This window comes from Pelobates fuscus, chromosome 10 (genome assembly GCF_036172605.1).
Source record: "Pelobates fuscus isolate aPelFus1 chromosome 10, aPelFus1.pri, whole genome shotgun sequence".
In the NCBI taxonomy this organism is placed as follows: Eukaryota; Metazoa; Chordata; class Amphibia; order Anura; family Pelobatidae; genus Pelobates; species Pelobates fuscus.
Genome location: NC_086326.1, coordinates 15,806,461 through 15,829,978, shown reverse-complemented (window position 1 = coordinate 15,829,978; position 23,518 = coordinate 15,806,461). Strand labels below are relative to the sequence as shown.

The 23,518-nt window shown below is 45.4% G+C and overlaps 1 protein-coding gene across 1 annotated transcript; it reads left to right on the top strand.

Annotated features, from left to right (window-relative positions):
* The first annotated feature begins 1,456 nt into the window (after positions 1-1,456).
* NPM3 (nucleophosmin/nucleoplasmin 3) lies at positions 1,457-22,269 on the top strand. The gene is made up of 5 exons (XM_063434929.1): positions 1,457-1,619; positions 10,542-10,627; positions 16,566-16,685; positions 16,959-17,052; positions 21,577-22,269. The coding sequence occupies exons 1-5, from the start codon at positions 1,553-1,555 to the stop codon at positions 21,741-21,743; spliced, it is 534 nt and encodes a 177-aa protein (XP_063290999.1). The 5' UTR covers positions 1,457-1,552; the 3' UTR covers positions 21,744-22,269.
* The last annotated feature ends 1,249 nt before the right edge of the window (positions 22,270-23,518 follow it).

Sequence of the window (23,518 nt, the reverse complement as noted above, 5' to 3'; positions counted from 1 at the left end):
GGTGTCGCTGTGCTGCGTGTAGTGCGCTCTGGGATGGTATCGCTAGGTGTCGCTGTGTGTAGTGCACTCTGGGATGGTATCGCTAGGTGTCGCTGTGCTGCGTGTAGTGCGCTCTGGGAGGTATCGCTAGGTGTCGCTGTGCTGCATGTAGTGCGCTCTGGGAGGTGCCGCTAGGTGTCGCTGTGCTGCGTGTAGTGCGTTCTGGGATGGTATCGCTAGGTGTCGCTGTGCTGTGTGTAGTGCACTCTGGGATGGTATCGCTAGGTGTCGCTGTGCTGCGTGTAGTGCGCTCTGGGAGGTATCGCTAGGTGTCGCTGTGCTGCGTGTAGTGCGCTCTGGGAGGTATCGCTAGGTGTCGCTGTGCTGTGTGTAGTGCGCTCTGGGATGGTATCGCTAGGTGTCGCTGTGCTGCGTGTAGTGCGTTCTGGGATGGTATCACTAGGTGTCGCTGTGCTGCGTGTAGTGCGCTCTGGGAGGTGCCGCTAGGTGTCGCTGTGCTGCGTGTAGTGCGTTCTGGGAGGTGTCGCTAGGTGTCGCTGTGCTGTGTGTAGTGCACTCTGGGATGGTATCGCTAGGTGTCGCTGTGCTGCGTGTAGTGCGCTCTGGGAGGTGCCGCTAGGTGTCGCTGTGCTGCGTGTAGTGCGCTCTGGGAGGTGTCGCTGTGCTGCGTGTAGTGCGTTCTGGGAGGTGTCGCTAGGTGTCGCTGTGCTGTGTGTAGTGCACTCTGGGATGGTATCGCTAGGTGTCGCTGTGTGTAGTGCACTCTGGGATGGAATCGCTAGGTGTCGCTGTGCTGCGTGTAGTGCGTTCTGGGAGGTATCGCTAGGTGTCGCTGTGTGTAGTGCGCTCTGGGAGTTGCCGCTAGGTGTCGCTGTGCTGCGTGTAGTGCGCGCTCTGTGTGTTGCCGCTAGGTGTCGCTGTGTTTAGTGCGCTCTGGGATGGTATCGCTAGGTGTCGCTGTGCTGCGTGTAGTGCGCGCTCTGTGTGTTGCAGCTAGGTGTCGCTGTGCTTAGTGCACTCTGGGATGGTATCGCTAGGTGTCGCTGTGCTGCGTGTAGTGCGCTCTGGGAGTTGCCGCTAGGTGTCGCTGTGCTGTGTGTAGTGCGCGCTCTGTGTGTTGCCGCTAGGTGTCGCTGTGCTTAGTGCACTCTGGGATGGTATCGCTAGGTGTCGCTGTGCTGCGTGTAGTGCGTTCTGGGAGTTATCGCTCGGTGTCGCTGTGCTGCGTGTAGTGCGTTCTGGGAGTTATCGCTCGGTGTCGCTGTGCTGCGTGTAGTGCGCTCTGGGAGTTGCCGCTAGGTGTCGCTGTGCTGCGTGTAGTGCGCTCTGGGAGTTGCCGCTAGGTGTCGCTGTGCTGCGTGTAGTGCGCTCTGGGAGTTGCCGCTAGGTGTCGCTGTGCTGCGTGTAGTGCGCGCTCTGTGTGTTGCCGCTAGGTGTCGCTGTGGCCCCGCCCCTTCCTGTCTTGGCAGTTGTGCACGTGGTGTGTGAGCAGCACGTGTGATCCCGGTCTCTCTCTCTCTCTCCCGGCATTCATTGCGCAGCGACCGCCAGCATGAGCTCAATCCTGGAAGACAGCCTGGAGGAGCTCCCTAGACCGGCCATAGAGAGCTTCCTGTTCGGTGAGAGAGCGGCAGTGTGTATACTGGGGGGTACATGGAGTGTATATAGTGTGTATACTGGGGGGGACATGGAGTGTATATAGTGTGTATACTGGGGGGGACATGGAGTGTATATAGTGTGTATACTGGGGGGAGACATGGAGTGTATATAGTGTGTATACTGGGGGGGACATGGAGTGTATATAGTGTGTATACTGGGGGGGGACATGGAGTGTATATAGTGTGTATACTGGGGGGGACATGGAGTGTATATAGTGTGTATACTGGGAGGGACATGGAGTGTATATAGTGTGTATACTGGGGGGGGACATGGAGTGTATATAGTGTGTATACTGGGGGGGACATGGAGTGTATATAGTGTGTATACTGGGAGGGACATGGAGTGTATATAGTGTGTATACTGGGGGGGGACATGGAGTGTATATAGTGTGTATACTGGGGGGGACATGGAGTGTATATAGTGTGTATACTGGGGGGGACATGGAGTGTATATAGTGTGTATACTGGGGGGGCATGGAGTGTATATAGTGTGTATACTGGGGGGGGCATGGAGTGTATATAGTGTGTATACTGGGGGGGGCATGGAGTGTATATAGTGTGTATACTGGGGGGGGGCATGGAGTGTATATAGTGTGTATACTGGGGGGGCATGGAGTGTATATAGTGTGTATACTGGGAGGGACATGGAGTGTATATAGTGTGTATACTGGGGGGGACATGGAATGTATATAGTGTGTATACTGGGGGGGACATGGAGTGTATATAGTGTGTATACTGGGAGGGACATGGAGTGTATATAGTGTGTATACTGGGGGGGGACATGGAGTGTATATAGTGTGTATACTGGGGGGGACATGGAGTGTATATAGTGTGTATACTGGGGGGGACATGGAGTGTATATAGTGTGTATACTGGGGGGGCATGGAGTGTATATAGTGTGTATACTGGGGGGGGCATGGAGTGTATATAGTGTGTATACTGGGGGGGGCATGGAGTGTATATAGTGTGTATACTGGGGGGACATGGAGTGTATATAGTGTGTATACTGGGGGGGGCATGGAGTGTATATAGTGTGTATACTGGGGGGACATGGAGTGTATATAGTGTGTATACTGGGGGGACATGGAGTGTATATAGTGTGTATACTGGGGGGGGAGACATGGAGTGTATATAGTGTGTATACTGGGGGGGGAGACATGGAGTGTATATAGTGTGTATACTGGGGGGGGAGACATGGAGTGTATATAGTGTGTATACTGGGGGGGAGACATGGAGTGTATATAGTGTGTATACTGGGGGGGGAGACATGGAGTGTATATAGTGTGTATACTGGGGGGGGCATGGAGTGTATATAGTGTGTATACTGGGGGGGGCATGGAGTGTATATAGTGTGTATACTGGGGGGACATGGAGTGTATATAGTGTGTATACTGGGGGGACATGGAGTGTGTATACTGGGGGGGCATGGAGTGTATATAGTGTGTATACTGGGGGGGCATGGAGTGTATATAGTGTGTATACTGGGGGGGGCATGGAGTGTATATAGTGTGTATACTGGGGGACATGTAGTGTATATAGTGTGTATACTGGGGGGACATGGAGTGTATATAGTGTGTATACTGGGGGGGACATGGAGTGTATATAGTGTGTATACTGGGGGGGACATGGAGTGTATATAGTGTGTATACTGGGGGGGACATGGAGTGTATATAGTGTGTATACTGGGGGGGGACATGGAGTGTGTATACTGGGGGGACATGGAGTGTATATAGTGTGTATACTGGGGGGGGGCATGGAGTGTATATAGTGTGTATACGGGGGGGGACATGGAGTGTATATAGTGTGTATACGGGGGGGGACATGGAGTGTATATAGTGTGTATACTGGGGGGGGGCATGGAGTGTATATAGTGTGTATACTGGGGGGGGCATGGAGTGTATATAGTGTGTATACTGGGGGGGACATGGAGTGTATATAGTGTGTATACTGGGGGGGACATGGAGTGTATATAGTGTGTATACTGGGGGGGACATGGAGTGTATATAGTGTGTATACTGGGGGGCATGGAGTGTATATAGTGTGTATACTGGGGGGGACATGGAGTGTATATAGTGTGTATATAGTGTGTGTATACTGGGGGGGCATGGAGTGTATATAGTGCGTATACTGGGGGGACATGGAGTGTGTATACTGGGGGGGACATGGAGTGTATATAGTGTGTATACTGGCGGGGGACATGGAGTGTATATACTGGGGGGGACATGGAGTGTATATAGTGTGTATACTGGGGGGGAAATGGAGTGTATATAGTGTGTATACTGGGGGGGACATGGGGTGTATATAGTGTGTATACTGGGGGGGGATGGAGTGTATATAGTGTGTATACTGGGGGGGACATGGAGTGTATATAGTGTGTATACTGGGGGGGACATGGAGTGTATATAGTGTGTATACTGGGGGGGACATGGAGTGTATATAGTGTGTATACTGGGGGGGGGCATGGAGTGTATATAGTGTGTATACTGGGGGGGCATGGAGTGTATATAGTGTGTATACTGGGGGGGGCATGGAGTGTATATAGTGTGTATACTGGGGGGACATGGAGTGTATATAGTGTGTATACTGGGGGGGGGACATGGAGTGTATATAGTGTGTATACTGGGGGGGACATGGAGTGTATATAGTGTGTATACTGGGGGGGACATGGAGTGTATATAGTGTGTATACCGGGGGGGACATGGAATGTATATAGTGTGTATACTGGGGGGGGACATGGAATGTATATAGTGTGTATACTGGGGGGACATGGAGTGTATATAGTGTGTATACTGGGGGGGGACATGGAGTGTATATAGTGTGTATACTGGGGGGAGACATGGAGTGTATATAGTGTGTATACTGGGGGGAGACATGGAGTGTATATAGTGTGTATACTGGGGGGAGACATGGAGTGTATATAGTGTGTATACTGGGGGGAGACATGGAGTGTATATAGTGTGTATACTGGGGGGGGGACATGGAGTGTATATAGTGTGTATACTGGGGGGGGACATGGAGTGTATATAGTGTGTATACTGGGGGGGGACATGGAGTGTATATAGTGTGTATACTGGGGGGGGACATGGAGTGTATATAGTGTGTGTATACTGGGGGGGACATGGAGTGTATATAGTAGGGATCGACCGATTATCGGTTTTACCATCTAATCGGCCGATATTCGGTATTTTCGGCAATATCGGTATCGGCCAATATAGATACCGATATTGCCGATAATACCTCCCAGGACCGCCAGGCTCATTACAAGCCCGGCGGTCCTGGAGGGGCGGGCAGCAAGCGTTTACGCAGCTCCTCCAGCTCCCCAGTGTAAATCTCGCGAGACCCGCGGCCAGCTCTGACGGCCGCGGGTCTCGCGAGATTTACACTGGGGAGCTGGAGGAGCTGCACGGATGTGAGTAAACGCTTGCTGCCCACCCCACTTCCCTCCCCCAGCTAAGCCAATGCCACTGGACCACCAGGGATTAACATATCCCCCCTCCCTGGCAAGGCAACAAGCAGGGAGGGGGGACAACAACAAATAAATGATAATAATTCAATATATAAAAAATAAATAAATAATTTAATATAAAAATTAAAAAAAATGCCCCTTCACACACACACTATTATTATACACATACACTACACAAACACACTGTGTTTATAATTCAGTGTGTTTGTGTAGTGTGTGTATATATAATGCACACTACACAAACACACTGCATTATATACACACACACACTATACAAACACACACACACTATACAAACACACACACACTGCATTATATACACACACTGCATTATATACACACACACTGCATTATATACACACACACTGCATTATATACACACACACTGCATTATATACACACACTGCATTATATACACACACACTGCATTATATACACACACACTGCATTATATACACACACACTGCATTATATACACACACACTGCATTATATACACACACACACTGCATTATATACACACACACACTGCATTATATACACACACACACTGCATTATATACACACACACACTGCATTATACACACACACACACTGCATTATACACACACACACTGCATTATACACACACACTGCATTATACACACACACACACTGCATTATACACACACACACACTGCATTATACACACACACACACTGCATTATACACACACACACACACTGCATTATACACACACACACACACACTGCATTATACACACACACACACACTGCATTATACACACACACACACACACACTGCATTATACACACACACACACACACACTGCATTATACACACACACACACACACACTGCATTATACACACACACACACACACTGCATTATACACACACACTGCATTATACACACACACTGCATTATACACACACACTGCATTATACACACACACTGCATTATACACACACACTGCATTATACACACACACTGCATTATACACACACACTGCATCCACTACACACACACACTGCATCCACTACACACACACACTGCATCCACTACACACACACACTGCATCCACTACACACACACACTGCATCCACTACACACACACACTGCATCCACTACACACACACACTGCATCCACTACACACACACACTGCATCCACTACACACACACACTGCATCCACTACACGTGGCATGTATATTTTGTGCATTTACCTTTAGAAATAGTTTTTTATTTTCCAAAATGGTAAATGTACAGAATATCGGCAAATTATATCGGCTATCGGCCTGAAAGTTCACAGGATATCGGTATCGGCTCTAAAAAATCAATATTGGTCGATCCCTAGTATATAGTGTGTATACTGGGGGGACATGGAGTGTATAGTGTGTATACTGGGGGGGGCATGGAGTGTATATAGTGTGTATACTGGGGGGGGCATGGAGTGTATATAGTGTGTATACTGGGGGGGACATGGAGTGTATATAGTGTGTATACTGGGGGGGACATGGAGTGTATATAGTGTGTATACGGGGGGCATGGAGTGTATATAGTGTGTATACTGGGGGGGACATGGAGTGTATATAGTGTGTATACTGGGAGGGACATGGAGTGTATATAGTGTGTATACTGGGAGGGACATGGAGTGTATATAGTGTGTATACTGGGGGGACATGGAGTGTATATAGTGTGTATACTGGGGGGACATGGAGTGTATATAGTGTGTATACTGGGGGGGACATGGAGTGTATATAGTGTGTATACTGGGGGGCATGGAGTGTGTATAGTGTGTATACTGGGGGGGACATGGAGTGTATATAGTGTGTATACTGGGGGGGGCATGGAGTGTATATAGTGTGTATACTGGGGGGGGCATGGAGTGTATATAGTGTGTATACTGGGGGGGGCATGGAGTGTATATAGTGTGTATACTGGGGGGGGACATGGAGTGTATATAGTGTGTATACTGGGGGGGACATGGAGTGTATATAGTGTGTATACTGGGGGGGGCATGGAGTGTAAATAGTGTGTATACTGGGGGGGACATGGAGTGTATATAGTGTGTATACTGGGGGGGACATGGAGTGTATATAGTGTGTATACTGGGGGGACATGGAGTGTATATAGTGTGTATACTGGGGGGCATGGAGTGTATATAGTGTGTATACTGGGGGGCATGGAGTGTATATAGTGTGTATACTGGGGGGACATGGAGTGTATATAGTGTGTATATTGGGGGGGGGCATGGAGTGTATATAGTGTGTATACGGGGGGGACATGGAGTGTATATAGTGTGTATACTGGGGGGGACATGGAGTGTATATAGTGTGTATACTGGGGGGGACATGGAGTGTATATAGTGTGTATACTGGGGGGGACATGGAGTGTATATAGTGTGTATACTGGGGGGGACATGGAGTGTATATAGTGTGTATACTGGGGGGGACATGGAGTGTATATAGTGTGTATACTGGGGGGGACATGGAGTGTATATAGTGTGTATACTGGGGGGGACATGGAGTGTATATAGTGTGTATACTGGGGGGGACATGGAGTGTATATAGTGTGTATACTGGGGGGGACATGGAGTGTATAGTGTGTATACTGGGGGGACATGGAGTGTATATAGTGTGTATACTGGGGGGGACATGGAGTGTATATAGTGTGTATACTGGGGGGGACATGGAGTGTATATAGTGTGTATACTGGGGGGGACATGGAGTGTATAGTGTGTATACTGGGGGGACATGGAGTGTATATAGTGTGTATACTGGGGGGGACATGGAGTGTATAGTGTGTATACTGGGGGGACATGGAGTGTATATAGTGTGTATACTGGGGGGGACATGGAGTGTATATAGTGTGTATAGTGGGGGGACATATGGAGTGTATAGTGTGTATACTGGGGGGACATGTGGAGTGTATATAGTGTGTATACTGGGGGGACATATGGAGTGTATATAGTGTGTATACTGGGGGGGACATATGGAGTGTATATAGTGTGTATACTGGGGGGACATATGGAGTGTATATAGTGTGTATACTGGGGGGACATATGGAGTGTATATAGTGTGTATACTGGGGGGGACATATGGAGTGTATATAGTGTGTATACTGGGGGGGACATATGGAGTGTATATAGTGTGTATACTGGGGGGACATATGGAGTGTATATAGTGTGTATACTGGGGGGACATATGGAGTGTATATAGTGTGTATACTGGGGGGGCATATGAAGTGTATATAGTGTGTATACTGGGGGGGGACATGGAGTGTATATAGTGTGTATTGGGGTGGGGGGACATGGAGTGTATATAGTGTGTATTGGGGTGGGGGGACATGGAGTGTATATAGTGTGTATTGGGGTGGGCATGGAGTGTATATAGTGTGTATTGGGGTGGGCATGGAGTGTATATAGTGTGTATTGGGGGGGGACATGGAGTGTTTATAGTGTGTAACCTGGCGGGGGGACATGGCGTGTTTATAGTGTGTAACCTGGCGGGGGGACATGGAGTGTTTCTACTGGGGAGGACACGTGAGGGACATGTAGTTTGTGCTGTGTGTGTATATATAAACTAGGAGACAGACTGGGTGTAGTGTGAGTGGGGGAGAGGCTGCCCAGCATTGTACCATCAGAGCACCCCACATGTATACAGTCAGTGTGTGTAATATATAATTATAACCAGTATACACACACAGCCTGCCCAGCATGGTCCCAGGAGAGCACCCCACATGTATAGTCAGTGTGTGTAATATATAATTATACCCAGAATACACACACAGCCTGTCCAGCATGGTACCAGGAGAGCGCACCCCACATGTATACAGTCAGTGTGTGTAATATATAATTATACCCAGTATACACACACAGCCTGTCCAGCATGGTCCCAGGAGAGCACCCCACATGTATACAGTCAGTGTGTGTAATATATAATTATACCCAGAATACACACACAGCTTTCCCAGCATGGTTCCAGGAGAGCGCACCCCACATGTATACAGTCAGTGTGTGTAATATATAATTATACCCAGAATACACACACAGCCTGCCCAGCATGGTCCCAGGAGAGCACCCCACCAGTATACAGTCAGTGTATGTAATATATAATTATACCCAGAATACACACACAGTTTGCCCAGCATGGTACCAGGAGCACCCCACATGTATAGTCAGTGTGTGTAATATATAATTATACCCAAAATACACACAGCCTGCCCAGCATGGTCCCAGGAGAGCACCCCACATGTATACAGTCAGTGTGTGTAATATATAATTATACCCAGAATACACACAGCTTTCCCAGCATGGTCCCAGGAGAGCACCCCACATGTATACAGTCAGTGTGTGTAATATATAATTATACCCAGAATACACACACAGTTTGCCCAGCATGGTACCAGGAGCACCCCACATGTCAGTGTGTGTATTGAAAGCTACAAAGAGTTGGTTATGGTTGTTGGCCTGTTACTTTCCAATTCACCCATCAAGATATTTCAGATTATTTAATGTAGAGATCAGGTGACTTTATTGCAAGGATTGGCATGTTTTCACATACAGGTTAGTTGTTTCTGAGCATTATTGGGGACAAACACGAGCTGATTATGTGATCATAACCATGTGTGTTATTGGGAACCCCCTTGCAATTTGTATTTTAAAATAATGTATGGCTGAGAGAATAATTTAGTACGCTAAAGTAAGATCTTGCTATACATACACACATATATATATATATATATATATATATATATATATATATATATATATATATATATATATAATATATAACAATATACAAGATCCAGCGCACTCTCCTATCTACTTCTGGTCTGTCTGTACAAGTGATTTGTATAGGAAAACAGTTAACATGGCAACCGCAATAAACGCAGCTGCCAATTATACAGCGTTGGTATTTTTCTTGACTTGTCAAATGCAGTTTAATGAATTCAGCTATCCCAATATATATATATATATATTTTAATGCATTAGAAATAAAAAAGTCACCTTTTTAAACTGTCCCTTGAAGCCCTGTGTAGTGGAGCGGCTGAAGTCAGACCCCTTTACACAAGGCAGAGCCCTGACTGTGACCCAAATTCTGAAACCCACTCTACACTCTTTGATGTGTCAGTGTGCTTTCACTGAAGCCATGTTTCATATGCCATTTGCAAATTTGTGCTATTACTTTCTGATGCTGTAGCAGATGTTAGTGCATTTCTCGGTTAGAAGGTATTTCCTTGTTCTGTGACCTGCTCTACCCACCCAGTTGTCTTACCATGCTGCATGTGGTAACCATGTGGGTTCCTCCCCAGAAGTATGTGCTAGTGCGCCCTCTGCTGTCTGGAGTGCAGTGCTTTGCAATCTGTGAGTTTATATAAATGGGACTCTAACGCGATCGTTTTTTGCTTCAAACAGGATGTGAATTGTCATCAAAAACAAAACGTTACACGTTCGAGGTGGATGAAGAGGATGAATGTGAACACAGCCTGTCCTTGCACACTGTAAGTTTTCCGTATTGTGCTGCGTACACAATGGAATGTTAATGCACTACGTGATAATTTCTAATACAATAATAGTAACGTTTTTCTTCACTTAACGGGTGTCGTTATCGTCACCAGAACCACACAGCTTCATGTAGTGATTATGGTGTCATTAGCCTGTTTCGGCAGTCTTAGCACTGTAAACGCTGCCTTTTCAGAGAAAGGCAGTATTTTCATTGCTGCCTATTGTCACCTCTAGTGGTAGTGCTTCTATAGTCTGTGTGCTTAATATATAACTACACACATTCTACTCCCAAGACATACACGGGAAGAGTACTAGAGGTGAATTTTACCTTGCAATGTAAATATTACAATACCCAAAAAAACTGAAATATTTTACATTGCAGAGTTAAAACGTAATGACCACTGCACCAAAAACTATTTCATTAAGATAGTGGTCTGGGTGATTATGTTTAAGCTCTACATTCTCAGGTACTTGGTGAGTTGACATCTCACCAGTAAGTTGGTATGACACTCAGATATACCTCTCCTCACCGGACCTCTCTCCGGCCGTCCTGCAACGTGTCACTGCTTGCCTCTCTTCCATCTCTGACTGGATGTAGTCACGCTTTCTCAAACTTGACCTCTCTAAAACTGAACTCCTTGTCTTTCCTCCTCCTAATACTGATCCTCCTCTCTCTCACTCTCCCTTCAAGTCAGTGATATCCACATGAGTCCATCCCTACAAGCGCGCTGTCTTGGCGTCATACTTGACTCTGGTCTCACCTTTGAGTCTCACATCCAGTTTGTTGCCAAGTCCTGTAGGTTCCAACTCAAAAACATAGCCTGCATCCGCCCCTTTCTTACGCAAGATGCTACCAAGGAGCTTGTCCATGCTCTAGTAATTTCCCGCATGGATTACTGTAATCCTCTCCTGATTGGTCTCCCCAAAAGCCGTACTGCCCCGCTACAGTCTGTAATGAATGCTGCAGCTAGACTGATTTTCCTATCCAGTCGGTCCTCTCACACCTCACCCCTCTGCCAGTCCTTACATTGGCTCCCTGTATCCTATAGGAGTCAATTCAAAGTGCTAACCCATACATTTAAAGCACTGAACAATTCAAGCCCCTCTTATATCTCTTCACTGATCCAGAGGTATGCCCCTCCTCGTACCCTCCACTCTGCCCGCGACCACCTCCTGACCGCTGCTCGCACCCGTACGACCAACTCGCGCTTGCAGGACCTCTCACGGGCGGCTCCTCTCCTTTGGCCTACTGCCATCAGACTCTCCCCTAGTCTTCAATCATTTAAGAAGGGCCTTAAAACCCATCTCTTCAGGAAAGCATATGGCCTCCCAGAGTAATCTCTCCCTTACATACCTGTCTCTTGCTCTCTCCTATGGGATAGTGCTTTGCTCTCTCCTCCAGCTCTGCTTCACTCCTACTTGAGATTTCCTATCCTAATGTTTCTAATACCCCACCTCCTATAGACTGTAAGCTCATTTGAGCAGGGTCCTCTTCAACCTATTGTTCCTGTAAGTTTTCTTGTAATTGTCTTATTTATTGTTACATCCCCCCCTCTCAAAATATTGTAAAGCGCTACGGAATCTGTTGGCGCTATATAAATGGCAATAATAATAATAAATGGGGATCGACCGATATTGATTTTTTAGATCCGATTCCAATAATCTGTGAAATTTCAGGCCGATAGCTTACCGATGATATTACTGATGTTCTGTATTTTTTTTTTTTTTTTTTTTTTTACAAAAAATTTAAATGTGGTAAACGTACAAAATATACATGCCAGTCAGATTTTTTATTATCTTGTCTAGTGTGTGTGTGTGTGTGTGTGTGTGTGTGTGGTGGATGCAGTGAGAGTATTAGATTAATAAATGCAGTGTGTGCGGTGGATGCAATGTGTTTGTGTGTAAATATGTGCGGTAGGAACTCCCCCCACCCCTTAACTGTCTTAGTGCCCCCCACCCCCCCCAATTCCCCTTAATGTTCCTCTCCCTTCTCTTTTAGTGGTCCCTACCCCAGTGATCATTTTCCCTCCCCTGTAACTTAGTGTCCTCCCTTAATGTTCCTTTCACCCCCTTCCCTGTCCCATAGTGTTCTTCACCCCCCCTCGCCCTGTCCCATGGTGTTCTTCACTTCCCTGTCCCATAGGGTTTCTTCCCCCCCTACCCCCATGCCCTGTCCCATATGGTTTCTTTCCCTCCCGTCCCATAGGGTTTCTCCCCCCCTCCCCTGTCCCATAGGGTTTTATCTTTCCCCTCCCCTGTCCCCATAGGTTTTCTTCACACCCCCCCCTCCCCCGTCCCCATAAGTTTTCTTCACCCCCCCCCCTCCCCTGTCCCCATAGGTTTTCTTCACCCTCCCCTGTCCCATAGGGTTTCTTCCCCCTCCCCTGTCCCATAGGGTTTCTTCCCCCTCCCCTGTCCCATAGGGTTTCTTCCCCCTCCCCTGTCCCATAGGGTTTCTTCCCCCTCCCCTGTCCCATAGGGTTTCTTCCCCCTCCCCTGTCCCATAGGGTTTCTTCCCCCTCCCCTGTCCCATAGGGTTTCTTCCCCCTCCCCTGTCCCATAGGGTTTCTTCCCCCTCCCCTGTCCCATAGGGTTTCTTCACCCTCCCCTGTCCCATAGGGTTTCTTCCCCCTCCCCTGTCCCATAGGGTTTCTTCCCCCTCCCCTGTCCCATAGGGTTTCTTCCCCCTCCCCTGTCCCATAGGGTTTCTTCCCCCTCCCCTGTCCCATAGGGTTTCTTCCCCCTCCCCTGTCCCATAGGGTTTCTTCCCGCTCCCCTGTCCCATAGGGTTTCTTCCCCCTCCCCTGTCCCATAGGGTTTCTTCCCCCTGCCCTGTCCCATAGGGTTTCTTCCCCCTGCCCTGTCCCATAGGGTTTCTTCCCCCCCTGCCCTGTCCCATAGGGTTTCTTTCCCTCCCGTCCCATAGGGTTTTATCTTTCCCCTCCCCTGTCCCCATAGGTTTTCTTCTCCCCCTCCCCCCCTCCCCAGTCCCATAGGGTTTCTTCCCCCTCCCCCCCCCCAGTCCCATAGGGTTTCTTCCCCCTCCCCTGTCCCATAGGGTTTCTTCCCCCTCCCCTGTCCCATAGGGTTTCTTCCCCCTCCCCTGTCCCATAGGGTTCCTTCCCCCTCCCCTGTCCCATAGGGTTCCTTCCCCCTCCCCTGTCCCATAGGGTTCCTTCCCCCTCCCCTGTCCCATAGGGTTCCTTCCCCCTCCCCTGTCCCATAGGGTTCCTTCCCCCTCCCCTGTCCCATAGGGTTCCTTCCCCCTCCCCTGTCCCATAGGGTTCCTTCCCCCTCCCCTGTCCCATAGGGTTCCTTCCCCCTCCCCTGTCCCATAGGGTTCCTTCCCCCTCCCCTGTCCCATAGGGTTCCTTCCCCCTCCCCTGTCCCATAGGGTTCCTTCCCCCTCCCCTGTCCCATAGGGTTCCTTCCCCCTCCCCTGTCCCATAGGGTTCCTCCCCCCTCCCCTGTCCCATAGGGTTCCTTCCCCCTCCCCTGTCCCATAGGGTTCCTTCCCCCTCCCCTGTCCCATAGGGTTCCTTCCCCCTCCCCTGTCCCATAGGGTTCCTTCCCCCTCCCCTGTCCCATAGGGTTCCTTCCCCCTCCCCTGTCCCATAGGGTTCCTTCCCCCTCCCCTGTCCCATAGGGTTCCTTCCCCCTCCCCTGTCCCATAGGGTTCCTTCCCCCTCCCCTGTCCCATAGGGTTCCTTCCCCCTCCCCTGTCCCATAGGGTTCCTTCCCCCCTCCCCTGTCCCATAGGGTTCCTTCCCCCCTCCCCTGTCCCATAGGGTTCCTTCCCCCCTCCCCTGTCCCATAGGGTTCCTTCCCCCCTCCCCTGTCCCATAGGGTTCCTTCCCCCCTCCCCTGTCCCATAGGGTTCCTTCCCCCCTCCCCTGTCCCATAGGGTTCCTTCCCCCCTCCCCTGTCCCATAGGGTTCCTTCCCCCCTCCCCTGTCCCATAGGGTTCCTTCCCCCCTCCCCTGTCCCATAGGGTTCCTTCCCCCTCCCCTGTCCCATAGGGTTCCTTCCCCCTCCCCTGTCCCATAGGGTTCCTTCCCCCTCCCCTGTCCCATAGGGTTCCTTCCCCCTCCCCTGTCCCATAGGGTTCCTTCCTCCTCCCCTGTCCCATAGGGTTCCTTCCCCCTCCCCTGTCCCATAGGGTTCCTTCCCCCTCCCCTGTCCCATAGAGTTCCTTCCCCCTCCCCTGTCCCATAGGGTTCCTTCCCCCTCCCCTGTCCCATAGGGTTCCTTCCCCCTCCCCTGTCCCATAGGGTTCCTTCCCCCTCCCCTGTCCCATAGGGTTCCTTCCCCCTCCCCTGTCCCATAGGGTTCCTTCCCCCTCCCCTGTCCCATAGGGTTCCTTTCCACCCTCCCTGTCCCATAGAGTTCCTTTCCACCCTCCCTGTCCCATAGAGTTCCTTTCCACCCTCCCTGTCCCATAGAGTTCCTTTCCACCCTCATCTTCCCCATAGAGTTCCTTTCCACCCTCATCTTCCTCATAGAGTTCCTTTCCACCCTCATCCCATAGTAATCCTTACCACCACCCATTCTCTCTCCCCTCCTTGGTCCCCGCTCCCTGGTGTGTCTCCTGATAGCGTGGCCGAGCGGAGCAGTGCGCACCGCGGTACAGTAGATTGTCTTCTGTACCCGGTCGGACTGACAGGAAGTGCTCTCTGTGAGCACTTCCTTACAGTCCAGCCGGCTACAGGAAACATAGAGTGCGCTGTGGGCCCTAAGGCGGCCCCTTGTGCCGCCTTATGGACGTGCTGGCACACCCATTCATTATTGGTATTGTTTACAAGAAATCGGAATATCGGCCGATAATCTCAGCAAAACCGATAATCTGTCGATCCCTAGTATTAAATCAAGCTACGTATAACTGCTTTCACCACTAGAGGTTAAAGTAACATGCCAAGTACCATAACCACTACAACCCGCTTTGAGAATGGTTTGACAACTTACTTGGGATCCGCTGTTCACCTCTCCGTGTGCACTAGCTCCACTGCGCAGAGCCCTGCCATGCAGTAGTCAGCTTACTGGCTGAGTGTCAGCTGAGCTCTCTCAGCCAATAAGTTCAATGCAGTGACAACCGGTGCCTGGCAGATCCAGGTAAGTTCTGGTGTTCTGACTACTTACCCTACCAGTGCATGCTTGGCACTATAAACACTACAGCAAGCTGTAGGAGTTATGGTGTTTGGAATGTTTCTTTAACCCATTAAGGACACATGACGTGTGACATTTCATGATTCCCTTTTATTCCAGAAGTTTGGCCCATAAGGGGTTAAAGCACTTTAGCTTGCTAATGAGCTTTGTGTAAAGGGCGATTTAATTTTGCAAAACGTGCAGATTTCAATAGAAATGTACACTTTTTTTTTTTTAGAAATTAACCTTGTTCCCCCCCCCCCCCCCCTTGGTTTTCAAGCAGCAATTGCTCAGAGAACCTGCTTTGCAAAGACTTCTTATTAAGCTCCATTGGGAAGTCTGTGATTGGACAGCCACGGAAAGTCTGGGCGGGGTTAGAAGGGGAGGGCTTGCAAAGTCAGACAAGATAACTGCGGATTTTGAAAGTTGTTTTAGATCTAATCCCCATAAAAAATACATAAATAAATGGGGTATATCTAATTGAGTTTTATTTATTTTGTATTTGGTCAGTGGAGTATCCATTTAAGTGGCTTTAGGGTTTCCCCCTTGTACCTGCTCCTTTGGAGGAGAATTGAAAAGTGATGTGTTGTCAAACATTATTGGGACTTGGGGTTTGATTTGGCTCACACTTCCCCAACTGTCACTATTTTATTTTTAATGTATTTTCTGTTTTGCAAACTTCACACACAAACTGTTACATTTTTAGTTTTAACTGATGAGTTTTTAGTTCACTATGTATGACACAACGTTGCCATTTTGTGCCTGTTCTAAACCCCTTGTTTTTTTCTGCAGATTAGTCTGGGAGCAGATGCCAAGGACGAGCACAATATCATTGAAGTAGTTGCCCGGAATTATGAGAATAAAGAAATTACAGTTCCTGTAGCCAACTTGAAGCTCTCGTGTCAGACGATGGTGAGTGCAGAGTATTGTTTATGTATCTTATCACACACGACACACTGAAACCAAAGCAAAGGGGGGGGGGGGGAGGGATGAGAGGGCAGAGCTTAAAATTTGTAGTCCTGTGCTACTAGCCAGGCTTTCAAAGTTTCCCCCCCACTGCAAGCCACAGAGTACCATCATAGGGGGCTTCCTACTTTCGAGCTCTGCATCAGATGAGGTGTTTTTCTCACACCCTGTCAGTACCACCAATGTCACATGTCTAATAATCTTCGTCTTGCATTCTAGGTTAATGTCGAACAGTTTGAGCTCCAGCCTCCTGTGACCTTTTGTTTGAAGTCTGGTTCTGGTCCAGTTTTTCTTTCTGGGCGCCATGTGATTGGTAAGTTGCCCCGTGGTCTGTCATTGCCCCCAGTGTTCTGGAGAAAGGGGGTTGTTTTATTCAAACTTTTTGTTGCTTAGTGTACACTGTGTCCTGTATATCTAGGGTTCAGAGTGTTCCGTCATAGACAGTGTGATTACAGTCATTGACATATTACAAGCAATTAAACCACTGACAATGGGCAGACAAGTTACCCACAATCCATCAGTAAAACGAATCCTACGGTAAGGTAATCAGGAAACATCACAATTTGAGCTATATGTCTGTTCAACCATAATTTGCCTCTTTTATATTAAGTGCACTCACTCTTATTATATATACTTTTGTTGAGGAGAAACACGACTTTCATTTCACATTAAATATTTATACATGAAACATAATTTAATATGAATAACATCCAAAAAACTGAGACATTAAGAAATGTTTTTTTCCAATTTCTGCGTGGATTTTAAACTATGAATTATAGAATATTGTTTGCTTTTACTCCAATAAAATACATATAGTTGGTGTTCAGCGATATCTCGTGAGTACAATGATGCTCACCATGTACAGGTTTTAATGAGGTTTTGGAAAATAACGGTGTCAAATAAGGAGCCTGCAAATCAAATTATCTGGTATTTTTTGTGGGCTGTTATGTATGAACTATATAATTTTAGAATATCAAAATGCACTTAGAATGATCTATATAATTCGTGCTAAGTGTATGTTCATGTCACTATATGTATAATTATATCATTATTTTATATCAGGGGACCTCACAACCCAGGCAGTCTCACTGCAGCTGATCCAAGTCGTGTGAACGCAGAGTAACATGGCTGGGTTGGCTGCAGGGGGGCTGCCTGGGTTGTCAGACAGGTGCCCCGATCTTGTTTGGCAGCTAAGGTATTCCAGCAGGAGGGAGGGCCCTAACTGCGTTAAAGCCCTATTTTTGTTGGGCGGCATAGCACACTCTAACGTCGGGATCAGGTTTAGACACAGGAGAATTAACCCCATAAGGACGGCGGGCGTGCTATGCCATCCTTAGGGATCTGGCTCTAAACGCCGGGGGGCGGCATAGCATGTCCCCGACGTCCTATGTACTTACCCGGATCGTGGTATGGGGACTTACTTGGGAGTCCCACTCCGTCTCTTTCGGCCCCGCTGGGCCATGTGATCACGAGGACCGTCCAAGGCAGTGCCAGCAGGGGGAGTGCCTGTAATGATAGGTACTCCCCCTGCTGACTGTAAAAAAAATTAAAGTTTAAAACAGTGTAAAATTAAATTATATATACTTAGATTATATTTATTATATATGATCTAAGTGTGTGTATATATGCATGTGTGTGTAACTACACTAAGTGTAATAATATATACAGTTATATATATTTAATATCAAAATACACGTAGAATATTGATTAAATATATATAATTATCATTATATATATATATAATATAAAATAAATATGCAAATACATAAATATATGTAATTTCGTTCTTACTGTATTTTAAAATTAATAAATATATATATATATTGATATAAAAATACACGTAGAACGAAATATATACACACATACATGAGTACAAATCAAAAATAGTAATGCACTCCACCTTTCTTGATGTACTTGCCCGGTGCTTATCCGCAAACAGATACAGACTGAAACTTTGTTTTTTGGCTGTATCACAGACTTTATTTATCAGGATACTGATGAAAGTCTGTGATACAGACTGAAACGTTGATTTTTATTTTGAGCTAATAAAAGCTAAGTTTTATTCATTCGACTTGGAAGTCCCTGGAGTGCTATCTTGTACTTTTGGCTATATACATAAGTATATACGTATATCACTATATACCTATATATAAATAAAAATAATTTATAAAAAAATTATATATGTATGTATGTATATGTAATAATTTTACATAATTAGGTCATTTTATTAATTACAATTTGCGAGACCTGCCTGACAACCCAGGCAGAAAGTCCAGAGAATTTAATTTGCTAGCACTGTATTTAACCCTGTGACTTTCCAGGGTTTTTTCACCATAAAACCTGTACATGGGGGGGGAGGGGGGGGGTGGTACTGTTTTACGCGGAAGTCTTCGCTGAACACAAATATTAGTGTTTCAAAACAGTAAAATGTATTACAACGATGATATCGTCGGTGAAATTAATTTCTTTTGTATTTTTCACACACACGGCACTTACACGGACGATATAATTGTGATACGTTTTACTGTTTTGGAACAGTAATAATTGTGTTGAGGGAAGTCTCCTGAGTATAACAGTACCCCTCGTGTACAGGTTTTTTTGTTTTTTTCCAAAAGTTACAGATTGAAACATAAGACTTGTGTTTCAGTTTTTTCTCATTGAAATTTGCCAGATTGGTTACGTTGCTTTTGAGAGCGTATGGTAGCCCAGGAATGAGAATTACCCCCATGATGGCATACCATTTGCAATAGTAGACAACCCAAGGTATTGCAAATGAGGTATGCCCAGTCTTTTTTAGTAGCCACAAACACTGGCCAAAATTGGCGTTCAAATTAGTTTTTTGCATTTTTCACACACAAACAAATATTAACACTAACATTGGCCAGTGTTTGTGATCAAGTGGCTACTAAACAAAACTAGACATACCCCATTTGCAATACCTTGGGTTGTCTACTTTTGCAAATGGTATGCCATCATGGGGGTAATTCTCATTCCTGGGCTACCATACGTTCTGAAAGGCAACGTAACCAATCTGGCAAATTTCAATATGAAAAAAACTGAAAAATGTAACACGCTATATTTGACCCTGTAACTTCCCAAAATACCATAAAACCTGTACATAGGGGGTACTGTTTAACACATGAGACATCGCTGAATACAAATGTGTATTTTATTGCAGTAAAAGCAAACCGTATTATGACATTCACAGTTAAAATGTCACATAGAACTAAAAAAAAATAATTATTTTCTCCCATTTTTTTATATTTTATTTATATTAAATCATGTTTCACAGCTAAATATTTGATGTTAAATGAAAGCCCTGTGTCCCCTGAGATACATATATATATGTGTGGGTGCACATAATATGAAAGAGGTGAATTACGCCTGAACAGACATATAGCGCAAATTCAAGATTTTATTTACGTTTTGTTTTGATCACAACGTGTACATTTGGCTCAGTCCTTAAGGGGTTAAGGAAAGCAATAAGAGAAAACAAAACAGAGCCATATACCGCTGTAAAAAGAAAATCCAGAGCCTTAATTCTTATTAAAATGTCAGTTTATCATCCCCCTCCAATTGTATGGTGTTTTGTATAAAGTCCTTCAACGTATTTGGTGCTAAACAGATTGTAAAGTGAATAGTGAGTATTTACAGGGGAATCGGTTTGTAAATGTCTGTAGTGTGGACAATTTGGTCCTGCTTAGTTATTTAGGAAATAAGGACTTGGACATTGGAGACATTGGAATTTTATTTATTTTTCTTCCACTGCATATCCACAATGTCCTGTAGACGGCTAATACAGACTCAAAGTAGCCAACTCCTGCTAGAGCCTGATGGGTTTATTCCAAATTTAGTAACTGCTTAGTGCTGTCTGTGCTGTTGCCAAGTCGCGGTGTGCGTGTCTATGTTTATTTGAAGTTTCTTTGATCTGGGGTAAAATCCAGCTGTTTTAGCTGTAATAGAACTGAGACTTATGTCAGATTTCATATGTGTCTCATGGTCTAGAGACTACAAACATCATTTACTTTTTTTTATTTCCAAGTAAACTACATTCATTTTATTTTTATTTTTTTTTAATCCAAAGTGGTACTTGCCCGGTGCTCTGTTTGTCCCTATCCATAAACACAAAATAATTTTTTGTTTTGGATTGGCTTCAATAAAATACACATTTACTACTTTGTATCAAGTCGCTGGCATGAAAGGAGAGTCTGCAAAGTCTTTGTATTAACAGCTTGGCTTGCAGGGGGTTAATCAACATGAATCTGCAAGGGAGGAAGCCTGTGCTTTTCACCTGTTTTGATTACTAAGCAGAGGCGATTAACTTTAACAAAGTTCCCTGCTCACTTTCCTAAATCCCTCGGTACATTTGCATAACTGGAGGTTTTTGTTTTTTTCAAGTATCTCTTCAATGACCGTTAAAGTGTAAGCTCACCTGCCACGTCAAGGCAAAATCTCTTCGGTGGGTCCTACACTAACCATTCGCCTTGCTGGTAAAATCTCTGAGACAGAGAGAGGTATTTTTCAAAACCCTTATTAACCCGTAAATAAATAACCTCTTATTTAAATGTGCATAGGGACTTGGAATAGTGAGCAAGTAACTTTTTCTTTGCTTTTTAATATAGTCATTGCTGCTGCCCAGTGGTGGGAGTTTAAAGCGCAGGGCTTTACTTTGTATGACTATATTTAACAAGTCATTCTTTTTGTAAAAAAGCATTACCAGTTGGATCATTTTTGAGGGTTTTTTGAGATTACCACTTTTTACCAAAACATTAAAAATATATTAATTACTGCCTCTTTGTATATTTAAATCCCATATCCCATATCCCATTGTTTGCAGCATCCAGTGCGTTTTCTGAAGATGACGAAGAGGAGGAGGATGATGATGATGACGATGAGGATGATGAAGACGACGACGATGACGACGACGACGATGATGATGACGAGGAGGAAGAAGATGAAGAGGTTGTTGCCATTAAACCAGCCAACAAAAAAATGAGAAAGTGAAGCTGCGTTTTTGGAATTTTCTCCAGTTTTCACACACTTTCAATACCTGAAGAAACTGTTAAACAGCCTCTAGTTGGTCCTGGAGGTTCCTGCACAAATGTGGAACAACGTCATTTAAGTCTTTAAAATGGGCAGGTGTCTCGTCTACTCTCCATGATTTATGCTGCTCCCTCATTAAGCGTAACCTCGTTAATGAGTCTACAGTGCCTATTACCAAATGAATCTTATTTTTATACTTGCAGAGTTTTATGAGCTGCGTTATTACAATAGTTTGAAGAGAGTAGTGTTTACGGACGACATATATTTTAAAATATTGGTGCTTTTATTAATTCATGACATCTCCAGCTAGGCCCTGTTCTTGTAAGATTGTTGAATGCCGTAATTTGCCCCTATCTTTTCAATTGTTCTTCGTGAGCATCAGCATCAATCCATTAAAATTTTCTATCAAATCACAGCAGGAATATGGAGTGTTTGTTTCCAACCGTAGTTGTCATGGAGCCCAATAAATGTTTTCATTGTTGTGGCAGTGAGCGTTCATGAGAAATTTCTGTTGCTGAGAATTGTGGGAGGGGAATATTTCTAGTGACGCGTTTACATTTTTGAGAAAAGAAAAATCAAAAAGTGCTCTTGTGTTCAGTCATAAACACAATACAGCAATCCTGACTGCAATACATTAGGGATGACCAAACGCTAGTTTCCAAGTATTATTAGAGTTGAAAGCGTAAAACAGCTGTTACAATCTACCTTTTAGGGGCCCTTGCCATACATTATATGCTGTTACTACGTTGTTGGTTTGATCTTTAGGACCTTGGGCAAAGTTGATGATCTGAAAAAAATTCTCAGTCACTGCTAGGTGTTTTTAATTGAGTTCTGTTTTCAATTAATTGTTTACTGAACAAATTTTAGTGTAGATACTCCTATGAGAGAATGTCAGATGGTTTTTGTTATGCTTGAATCCATCATACATAAAGAAAAGGTGCCACCTTAAGAAGAGGGGAAAAAAACAATACTTAAATTCTGCTGCCAGGCAGGCATAATGGTTCTTCTAAATAAATCCTGAAACCAAATTAAAAATGTTTCACTCACTTGGTAATTGTCCATGGAACCTGGATCTAGATAGTTGCTAATCAGAGAGATCCACTCCGTGTTAAATTGGCTCTGCCACCTCTACGAGTTCTTTGTATTTTTTTCTATGAGTTTCTGCTCCTTGAAATTCTCAATGTGTTGTCTGGTGAAAGAGACACTTTAATACGCAGGAGCAGACAGTCTTATAACGGACCGGGAGAAAATGGAAAAATGCAAATGTGTAAATACTGTGGAGTTCCTGGTTTCTGTCAAAGAAGCGAAAAACTATTTAGGCTGTATTTTTTCTTCTTTCTGGATATTAAACAATTACATTAATATCTTATGTGCTTTTCCGTATTTAGAATAGCTTTATTTCTCTGGATGCAGAATTTTACCTTTTTTTGTTTGTCACTCCGCTCCCACGTTGGGCAAAATATAAAAAACTGGGATCATCCTGAACCGTAAATTCATGTAGGGAAGAGGTCCAATTAGCCGAGTCTTAATTTTACATAGGCATTTTAACTATATAAGCACCTCACACACTCTCTGGTCTACCACTAACTTTTTTTGAAACTAGCTGTTTCTTGTGTTTCGGTTTAAAAATCTGTAAGTATTGTATTTTAAAAACAAAACCTTCCACACTGCTAAAAAGAAATAAAAAAATGTTTTTTGCAAACTGTACTCTGGGCTGTGTATTTAAAGATTTGATT

Excerpts from the sequence above, each read along its gene's own strand:
- NPM3 (XM_063434929.1), top strand. The coding sequence starts at position 1,553 with ATGAGCTCAATCCTGGAAGACAGCCTGGAGGAGCTCCCTAGACCGGCC. Across the intron at positions 1,620-10,541 it reads CATAGAGAGCTTCCTGTTCG|GATGTGAATTGTCATCAAAA; the intron begins GTGAGAGAGCGG and ends TGCTTCAAACAG. Across the intron at positions 17,053-21,576 it reads TTCTGGGCGCCATGTGATTG|CATCCAGTGCGTTTTCTGAA; the intron begins GTAAGTTGCCCC and ends CATTGTTTGCAG.